Consider the following 11,030-nt stretch of genomic DNA (forward strand, 5'->3'; position numbering starts at 1 on the left):
CTCGATACAGAGAACTCCGGGATCCTCACCATCTCGAGCTCAAATCTCTACCATTCAACACCATCTATGTTACAACCTATTCAAGCTTAAACTTGCGTTCACTCAAGGAAAGCTCATACTGAATATGTGGCCACTCAAGGCTTGTCTCGGGTTTTGGCAGGAGACAATGCCTCGCAGGCCGAGTGTAGCCCCTCGGGACTTCCTCCTGACTATCATGACTATCAGCTCTGGAAAACTCCCCAATCCTCGATGTTGACGGTCCCTTTGGCTACGCAGGTGACCCCTGCCACCGAATTGTTGAGATCTGTCACTGTTTCAATGTAGACGCAAGTCACACCTCTGCCCACCCCAAACTCAATGGGTGTTTTGATGTCGACACAGGTTACCCCCGCCCCAAGGATGGAACCGGACTCCTCGATACCGAAGTGTCCTATGGTGGCATGTATGCAGACACAGACTATCGACATGCCAAGACCTCGCCCTCAAGTCACAGCCTACACAAATAGTAATACTTTCCACCTTTGCAACTACACAGAAGGTATCTAAGGATAAGGACTCCATCCCCCCACCCCAGAGCCTCATACTGTCATCTTGACCTATGACTATGAGTCTGATTCAGCTTCCAGTGAAACATCTTCTTCAGGGTTCAGGGGACCCTACGATTCTCCCATTAAGGTGGCGTCGGGCGATAACGTATCTCCTAATGAGGAAATGTGTTCCTATCATAAACAAATATCTGAAATGCCTTCGGCCCTGGGTCTGCAGTTGTAAAACAAAACTCAAGATGTGGACGACCTCGTCTACAGGTTCTTTGCTACAGCGGCTCCGACTCAGCCCATTCATCTACAAATCCTGCCAGTGATTTCCATGGCTGCAAAATCAGCATGTTCAACTCTCCAAACTTCCACACCTACTTCCAAAAGGTTAGAAAACTTGTGCAGGATTAGGGAAGATAACAACTATTTACTAAGACACCTCTCCCCCAATTCTGTTGTGGTGGACTGCACTTCCTTATCCAAAAGTGGCAGGCACCACACAACACCTGGGGATAAAGAAGGTCAAAAATTGGACACTTTCGGACGGAAGATTTACTCAACTTTTAGCCTAGGCATTAAAATTGCAAACTACACTGCCTGTTTTGCAAAATATACTTATTCCCTCTGGGATGAGTTGCACCAGGTACAAAATGATCTCTCTCCAGAGGAATTTCTGGTGACGTTTAATGACATTTATGCCAAAGTTACCCTCCTGACCAGGCAGCAGCTCAGCAATGCTAAGCATCTAGCAGAAACTGAGTCCCATACTATGACTACTGCTGTTGTGTTATGCTGACACACCTGGCTCCATTCCACTGCACTCCAGCCAGATACGAAGGATCGCGTGGAAAGTCTCCCCTTTGATGGGAAGGGTCTCTTCTGTGAGACAACGGATACCACCATGGAGTCCATTGAAAAGTCCAAATTTACGGTAAGGACATTTTCCACCTCGACACAATCTGGCACTTCCAAGTATCGCCAGTTCAGCAGAAGACAGTATGCATATGAACAGACAGACAGGAGGGACTTTTGAGAGCAGTACCAGCGCTTTAATAGAAAGCCTTACAACCAGAGGATGAGAAACAACCAGAATTCTCACCCAAAAGCCAACAATACTAGCAAGCAGCATCTTTGATCATCAGGACAGTCCACTGAATGTCATAGTTCAAGAGTCTTTACCACTGACTCCGCTGCTTCCTTCCATCATAGCTGCCCCCAACATCAGGCTGGCAAGTCATGCATCAGCATGGCACAACATAAAATCCAACCGCTAAGTCCTACATATAGTTCAGACGGGCTATGGGATAGAATTCATGTCCCATCCGACCTTCAGTGGAATCAAGTACATGCCAGCATCCCCTCTTCTAATGGAAGAAGTTCAATCTCTCTTGGACAAGGGGATGATATCCCCTTTTTGGTGGACAGACCATTGGTGAGGGTTCTACTCCCGCTACTCCAGGTCCCGAAACAGGATGGAGGCCTGTGACCAATTATGGATCTCCGTCAGTTAAATCATCATGTGGACATACACAAATTCCGCATGATAACGTTACAGAGCATCCTTCCTCTCCTCCATGGGGAGCAATGGTTTGTGATGTTGGATCTCCAGGACACATATTTTCATATAGGAATCCAACAAAATAACAGACAATATCTCCGCTTCTTGGTGGGCCACAATGTCTTCCAAAACTAGGAATGCTAAAGATGGCCTTTTTCAAGCCATAACGTCTGCTTGGAGGGTCAGTGAGCTAAATGCTCTCCGTATTGACATTCCTTACCACAAGTTTCATGAGGACAAGATGGTGCTTCATTTTGACCCTGAATTTAGACCCAAAATAGTTACTGACTTTCACATTAACAGTGACATTGTATTACCCACCTTCTTTCTCAATCCAGCGACGGTGCTGGAGCACTCCTTGCACTCTCCAGACATGAGGTGGGCTTTCCTTTTCTATTTGAAATTGACCAAGCCCTTTGGAAAGACGAAAAGCCTCTTTGTGGGTTAGAAGGGCAAGGTGAAAGGTTGCTAGATTTCCAGGCAAAGGCTATCCCATTGGAGGGTAGAACTTATTTTCCTGGCCTACAAACATCAGAAAGTGGAGCCCCTTAAGACTATACGGGCTCGACCAGGGCTTATGCTACCTCTGTGGCCCACATCAAGCTCAGGGACATCTGTACTCTAGCAGCCTGGTCCTCTGAGCATATGTTCATCAAGCATTATGCCTTAGACCTTCTCAGTGCAGCTCAAGCCAATTTCGGGAGAAGTGTGCTCAAGAGTATTACCATAGCATACTTCATCCTCCTCCAGACTGACAGCTTGTTAGTCACTCATTCTTATGGCTGCAATGGATCACGATCCAGATAAACAGGTTGCTTACCTGTAAACAATGATTTGGTAGTGATCCGTTGCAGTCATAAGACTCACCCACACCGGCCCCACTGCAGTATGCGAAGTGACAACTGATATGTTTATAAGGCATAAATTACTACTTATTGGATTGTGGCCTGTTTCCATACGATGATCGCATCCAAATGTCAGTCCTCCGGGAACTGAGGAGAAACCGCTAGCCCACCCAAACTAAACGAGTGTACCATATGCGAAGCACTTCAAGGAGCTAGTCAATTCTGCCCTAATGGTCCCATGTAGGCACAGAACCCATTCTTATGATTGCAACGGATCACTACTAGATTGTCGTTTACAGGTAAGCAACCTGTTTTTCCAAGTTAGTTCATTTGTCTTCCACCCCTTCCTTTTCACAGGTGAGCGTTGCAGTTGGTTGTGCCACCCGTGACAGAAACATTGCCTTTGCTAGTGCTTTTGCCACATTTTTCACCAGGGCCTATGATCAGATCCGGATGGCAGCCATTTCTGAGAGCAACATCAATCTCTGTGGATCTCACTGTGGTGTATCAATTGGTAAGTGTCTTTGAACTTACCAATTTGCCTTGGGATTGTTTTAATGAAAGGCAGTATACAAATTTAACAGTAAATAAATAATTTATTACCAAATTGTCTTGGGCTTCTAGATGTTAAAAATGCAGACATACACAAATAATACTCTTAAGGTATTAAGAGTACCCCCACTTAAATCTCTCTCCTTTCGAATCTTTATTTCTGAACCCATTTTTATTACTACAAAACAACTTTTACTCTGCCAACAATTTTATTTTGTCATACTTGCATAATATACTGATGGTATTTTGTTATCTACTGTATCTAATACTCTTTAAACATGGTAGTATTGTAGTACACAGAAAACTGAGAATAGTAGTATTTGTAGAATGCTCTGGCTTTCAACCAGAAATTACAAATATTAAATATTGTAAATGTCCTTAAGATTTTATGTAAAAAATAAAATATACCCCTTCTCTCTCAACAGGCAGACCATATATACATTGAAAACAAATAGAGTTTTAGATGATGTGTCAAAATGTATTGCAGTGTGTTCAAAACTGCTGTGTATTCTCATTAGTTCTGAATGACTATGACACTCTACTATTGTTATCCCATAGCAACACTGAAATGGCTAAGCAAGCCTCTTTAATCTATTCTTTTTAATTATTGTCTTATTGCTATGAATAGAATGTGGATCTGGTTTTCCTGATAGATGTCTTCAAATATCAGTTTTGGCCTCAGTCTCCAAATCTTTGGGAGCCAACAGATAATAATCTCCTCCTCCTCCTCCCACCACTTTTCAACAAAAAAGTTCTCAAAGCAGTTTACATAGAAAAGGGAGTAAGATGGCTCTCTACTCTAAAAGGGCTTACGATCTAAATATTGCACAGCAATGGGCGGCTTTATACCAAAAAATAATTTGTGGTGGTAGTATTACAAATTCTCTAAACTAGTGAGTTGAAATCTAACCTCCGTAGAGCTCAGTGGAAGTTTCCTTATTGACTTAAGTGGAATTAACATTGCACACCCAGTTTGCACTGGAAATGTAGACAGACAGTCTAAGCCTGAACTGCCTGGCACTAATGCAAGAATTTTTATCTTGGATTTTGCTTTGCTTGCCTTTCAGTGCTGTAGTATTTCAGGTTGTTTGTTCTATCCATTTGCTGTAGATAATTTCTAATATCACTTGCCTCTTGTGCGTTTCTTCAAAGGAAAGCTTATTTTTTCTGCTAATAGAATAATGTGCAATGAAGCTCTGCTTCGAAAGCAGGTGCCAGCATTTCAATGCACATTTGACAACTCATTTGATGACTATTTCCAGGATGAGGCACATGCTTTAGTTTTTGCACATGCTTAGACTTTATTTCACTGGAATTGACATAGGATGACTACTAATGGGACCATCCAGTGGAAATGTGCTCGACTCTCACCACTGCAAGGCATGAAATCTCACATGCCAAACCTGAGCAAAATTTCTACCTCTCCAGCTTTAAAATGCTAAAGATGAACAGGCAACTGGGCTTGGCACACTAGCTAAATGGGCCACTGGTCTGACTCCATAGCAGCTCCATAGAGCTATTGCAGTTTATGTTATCTGTCTTCTAGCAGTTGGACTGAGACAGAAAGCAAACACCTTTTGTTAGTTTCAAGTCTTTTGCGGCTCAGTACTGAAGCAGGCAATGATAAAAGTTAGTTCAACCAAAAAGAAGGCAGGGCGGGTAGGGGGGAATACACTGAAAGATTGATTACACAGTAATTGGTTTACTGGAAAGTCTTCACACTCTCTTTTCCACCAGCAATGCATTATTCCATCTGCAGCTCCTGGCTCTGGAATCTGGTCTGTATCACAATCCAAGCACTCAACATGCACTCGTGCTCTGACTCACACCTCCCCACCCAAATTCATAACAGTATGTGATAATAATTGCCATGAGTTTGGTGTCCTTCTGCCTTATGGTCAGAATGGGGTGTTCTGATTGAATGTGCTTTGCGTCAGAATGGGGAACCTACTCTTATCTTGTGCATTTCTCTTTGCTTTTTGGCTACAGTGCATAAAACTGTGTTGTTCTTCTTGTTGTTTTTAAAAACCTGTATTTAACCTATCCATATAGACCTCCTCCTCTTCCCTGTGTGCTTATTTTAGTTGCTACTTTATCAAGTTACTGTATACTGTTAAGTTTTCCTTCGTTTTTCTTTATTACCCTAGTTCTTTTTTTCTTTTTAGTTTCCTTCTGTCTTCTTTCTTTGCTATTTAGAGGGTTCCAAGGTTGAGGAGAAGATGGTAGGTAGTCTTCCATGTCCTGTGAGTGCCTTATATTTACTTTGGACACCTTTTGCTTTAAGAAGTATCTAGAGGAGATGTAAGTTCAGTTGTACACTGATGTTTTTCTCCCAACCCTCTCTCTCTAGGTGAAGATGGACCTTCACAGATGGCTCTGGAAGATCTTGCCATGTTCCGTGCCATTCCAAATTCAACAGTCTTTTACCCTAGTGATGCTGTTGCCACTGAAAAGGCAGTGGAATTGGCTGCCAATACAAAGGTCAGCAACACTTTTGCAAATGTACTAACTTAAAAGTTTAAGCGACCTTCCCTGTAAGAACCTCTCAAAACAGAGGTAAAGCTTTGTTGCTGTTCTGACCTCAGAGATACGGGCTGAAAAAAATATGTTGAACCTGCACTTAGGATGGTAGAATTTTTGTACATTTTCTAAAGTATGATGAATAAATCATAAAATCACAGAACACTGTTAATTCAGTTTTCTAGAAGACATGAGTCTTATTCATATGATAAGTCTGTGTACATTGTGAACTAGTGTAGGAGGAGTGGGATCATGCCCTCTTGATCTGGCTTCACCTCTGCTTAGCCAAATCTCTGAATAGAGCCTATATGCAGCACAAGCGCTCCCTCTCCTTCTCTCTCTCAGAGATCTGTACTCTGTATATTTGCAGTGTACAAATTGGATATAGGGTTCAAAGGTTCAGGCTGAATGTGTAGAGGATTGGGGTGTGTGATTAGAGCTAGTAGGCCAAATTCTTCCCTACAGACAGAATTTGAAAAGCGTGGAGGAGTTTTCTGGGGTCTGTCTAGGATCTGCCCTCTTTTCAGCATTACCTAATGGACGCTGTTCCTTTCATCGGAGACAGCATAGAATCCCGCCTCACTCATTTTTAGCCTTAGTGTCATCTCCCCTAAGCTTCTTTTCTGTCTTGAATGTCTCATTGGTCGTCTTTTCTCCAGCATACAAGGCTTCCTCTCACTCCATCTCCCTGATCTGTTCGGTTGCAACAATCTTTGCCTTATAAGACAAGTTTTTGTTTTCCAACTCTGCTTCGGCGATCCTACATGATCTTTCTAGAAAGGATTAGGAACACAAAAGCTGCCTTTTGCTTTGACCATTGGTCCATCTAGCTTAGTAATGTATGCAATGCCTGGCAGTGACTCTCAAGGATTCCAGGCAGGGGTCTTTCCCAGCCCTACCTGGTTCAGGCCTTCATGAACTGAACCTGGCTGCATACAAAGCAGGTACTCTGCTGCTGAGCTGAGGCCCCATCTCTAACTGCAAGGCCAGATTTTCTTAAGGAACATTTAGGGAGTGGATATTCTTTATTCTACAGGTTCTGTGTGAAGCAATAAAATTTAATGTGTGGAATAGTATCTAGTATTTCATATGTCATTGTCTGTACATCCCAAAAGAGAATAAGGTTGTTCTCATGACTGGCTTTCCCCAGGCTAGGGCAGCCCTATCTGGGTAGAGCCAGTTGTGAGAAGCACTGGAATAGGTCCTGATTCTGGCACTCTGTGACCAGGTAGCCCAGGTTTAGCAGCTGGGCTAACAGTGGGGTATGACACTGGTAACTAAAAGGAAATGCAGATGGAAAATGACTATTGATATAATTAAACAAAAGTATTTGCTTTGTATGCTTCTGTGACTGTACTACTTTGGTAGTACAGCTGGTAGGGGAATTAGTTTCTGAATGCTTCCTCTTTGGTTTTTTAAACCCTCTAGGTAGAAAACTAGCACTTCAGTGGAAAGACCAGATTAGGATTATTTCCCTGACCTGCTACTTTTGCAAAAGCAGGGAGTTTTTATTTAGGGGAGCATTCAAACATCAAATCCCCAACTGTATTTGAAAGTGGAGGGCCATCTTTTTTTGTTTTCCCCGAACATTTATATCCACCCCTAAATTCAGTGAAATGTGTCTTATAATTAAATGGAAGCCAAACAGAAAAATACAATTTTTTGTAAAGTTTGCTTTTGATGTTTGGAATGTGATTTAAACTGGTGTTACAAACCATGCTGCATTTGTTATGAAAACAGGGCATATGTTTCATAAGAACCAGTCGTCCAGAAAACACTGTGATTTATAGCAGCAATGAGGACTTCCATATTGGACAAGCAAAAGTGAGTACCATGTAGAAAGTCACTAAAATCCTTGGACTGCATCATGCCAAGACTAGCTATTTTGCCGTCATTAGATGTATTGATACTAAGCTAGTTCTAAACATTTTTATAAATCAATCAACCTCAAAACCTTGTTCTGTCTCTAATTTTGTGTTTAATGTTATCAGGTGGTACTAAAGAGTAAGGATGAGCAGGTTACAGTAATTGGGGCAGGAGTGACTCTGCATGAAGCACTGGCTGCAGCTGAGCAACTGAGGAAAGGTGACTAGACGCTACATATACTGTACTGCTTTGAAAACTGTGTGCTAGCTGTCTCATATGGGGCAGTACTAGAACTATGAAAGAGAGAGAGAGAGAGAATTGCAGACCACTATAATCCTGACTGTTGGAACCTAGTAACATGGTATCCAAAGGAATTTCCTCCTTAGGAATTTAGCCTGGTGCAGACATAACATTCTCAGTGTCCTGAACATGGTTGAAGAAGCAGGAGCATGCATTGAGCTTGCATGCTCTCTCTTCCATGTACATTCTTTCTTCCCTGCTTTTCATGGTTTGCTTTTACCCTGGTGAAGAGAAAGATCTGGTTTCAGACTCTGATAATGAGCTTGGCCAGTGGTAACCGCTGGTGTAGATCCAATGCTAAACACATATATAACTATGTATGATAGAACAGGAATTTGTATGGCAAGAGGGTATAGGATAAACACATGAACCTGCATCGTGCTCAGGATCTTCTAACCCTGGTTAAATAAGAAATGTTATGTTTGCACTGGACCTTATTGGTTAGCCTCAATCAGAGCTTCAGCTAGGAACATAGGAAGCTGCCATATACTGAGTCAGACCATTGGTCTATCTAGCTCAGTACTGTCTACACAGAGTGGCAGCGGCTTCTCCAAGGTTGCAGGCAGGAATCTCTCTCAGCCCTATCTTGGAGATGCCAGATCTCCACCTGTTTAATGAGAATGCTAGATGCTACCTTCACAAGAAATGAAAGATTGCCTTTTCTGAAACAGGGACAGAATGCATCATATGTTGCAAACCACTTAACTGGCTATAGTTAATTCATTCCGGTGCTAACTCTTTGCTGCTTGAAATAGGCAGCTTTGTTCTGCTCTTCACTAGTACTCTTCATCAGTACTCTGGTGTCAGAAAGGCACCAAGCCATGCCAGTGTCCCAGCCCCACCCAACATAACACAAAATGCCCTTCAGAAGGAAATCTCACCACTGAAAAGCCCACAAGACAATACTAGAATTAGAAGAAATTATGAAATGTATTACTAAGAAAGTAATGCAAATATTGCATTGGAATTGCTTGGCAGCCCTGCTTTAAGCAGACTGAAGCTTAATGGTGGCCTTGTGATATTGTGATCTTTGGATATTCCATAAACTTGCTTCTTAAGGCCAGATTCTCCATTAATTCTGTGTTTGCTTCATGATCCAACATGGGCCCTTAATTTGTTATAGCCAGTGAGATGTATGTGAGAGAATGATGCCTGATAGAGGAAATGGTGGCATAGCATGCTAAAACATGGATGAAGACTCTTGGAACTTTGCCATAGTATTTGGTCCCTTGGGATTGTCGGTAGCTTTCATAAACGAGGTCTTGTTTTCATTCCTCTTTTATCTGCTCTGACGGGTTATGATAGACCTTACAAATCAAGGACTGTGTTCATGCAGAATGACACAGTACTGATCCTACCTTGACAGATGTCACTAAAGATAACAATGGCACTTATTGACTGTACTGAGCTATTCTCTAGGCTGTCCAGCCAAGAGCCTCAACACAATGTGTGAAGCTAGCATATGACTGCCCCAAATTAAAGACTACTATGGATGTATCTTTTAGATCTGATCTCAGGATTGTTTATTGCAAAGTGGGGGCAGAGGAAATAAGGACTGGCTCACACATGCAAGTCTGCAGCTTGGTTTCTCAGTGCTTGATAACTGACAGCTGAGTGTGTGAACTGACTCCAGTGCAAATTATTGCATTTGAAGTGGTCTTGGGTAACTCTGTGGTTTTGGAACTCACATGGCTTATTCACACATGAAAGTTGTCACTTGGTGTTGTAGAATTGCCCCATATCACTTGATGATGTCAGAATTGCCCCTTATTCCTTGGAGTGACAACTAGTAACATTTGAATACTTCTCTAATGAATCAGAGTAGTGACTGTAAATGGCACATAACATGTCTCGAAATATTGTGTAAGAGTCCCTGGACAAAAGCTAGCAAAACACTTTGTTTTATGACAGCTATTAACCTGGTGCAGCAAAGGTCCTTGGAACTAGAAGACGGGGGGCATGAGGCAACGAGAAAAATATGGCTTACATGTGGTAACCATAAGCTAGTTTCAACTAGCTTCAACTGTCCATTCTTACAATCTGATATTCAGTAGTTCCCAAGAACCTCATGAGGATAGTTTAATAGGTGTTAAACTTTTTTCCCTGAAACCAATAATTTTTTCTACCTTGTTTTTTTGATAAGCCACATCCATACTGCATGCTAACTTTCCTGTTCATATTTCCCAGAAAAAATTCACATCAGAGTGATTGACCCATTCACTTTAAAACCTCTGGATAAAAAAACTATACTTGAAAATGCGAGAGCAACCAAAGGAAGAATTATCACTGTGGAAGACCATTATTATGAAGGTAGACTAACTTACCTGTTACAAAGCAGGTTGTATTTGTTATCTAAATATATGCACAGGTAATTTTCCAATTCCTGTTCTCCAGCTCCATCTATATACATGGTACAAAACCTATATAGCCATTCAATCTTACAGCCATTCAAACTTGAACCGGTGTGTGGGTGTGCTCATATACTTAAACACTCCCACTTAAACACTCCCATTCTTCCTCTACAGAGTTCAGAATGCTGTACATGGTCATTGTACACCACTACAATGATGTACTATCTCACAACAGCCCTGTGAGGTAGGAGAGTCTCACTGGCTGGAGAGTCCCCAGCCAGTGAGTTTCATGGTGGGATGGGGATTTGAACTTGGGTCTCCCTGGCTCTAGTTCAGTACTCTAACCACTACACCACACTAACACTTGTGTTCCCACTATGATAGGTACGGCTGCTTCCAGGCAATTTTTCTTTCTTTAAAGAAGCAAATTATCATAAGAACAGAGGCTTGGGATTTGCTATGTTATAAATACCCATCTGACTCTACATAGAATAGGTTGGTG

General features: G+C 42.0%; 1 protein-coding gene across 2 annotated transcripts in view; it reads left to right on the plus strand.

The window, feature by feature from the left end:
• TKT (transketolase) overlaps positions 1-11,030 on the plus strand; it is a 61,541-nt gene that overhangs the window by 32,462 nt on the left and 18,049 nt on the right. For both annotated transcript variants that reach the window (XM_053294342.1, XM_053294343.1), the window contains exons 9-13: positions 3,297-3,453; positions 5,842-5,972; positions 7,752-7,835; positions 8,003-8,096; positions 10,365-10,487. In XM_053294342.1, coding sequence (XP_053150317.1) covers positions 3,297-3,453; positions 5,842-5,972; positions 7,752-7,835; positions 8,003-8,096; positions 10,365-10,487 — 589 coding nt within the window. The remainder of the gene's footprint in view (positions 1-3,296; positions 3,454-5,841; positions 5,973-7,751; positions 7,836-8,002; positions 8,097-10,364; positions 10,488-11,030) is intronic.

Source organism: Hemicordylus capensis, chromosome 2, assembly GCF_027244095.1.
Source record: "Hemicordylus capensis ecotype Gifberg chromosome 2, rHemCap1.1.pri, whole genome shotgun sequence".
Taxonomy (NCBI): domain Eukaryota; kingdom Metazoa; phylum Chordata; class Lepidosauria; order Squamata; family Cordylidae; genus Hemicordylus; species Hemicordylus capensis.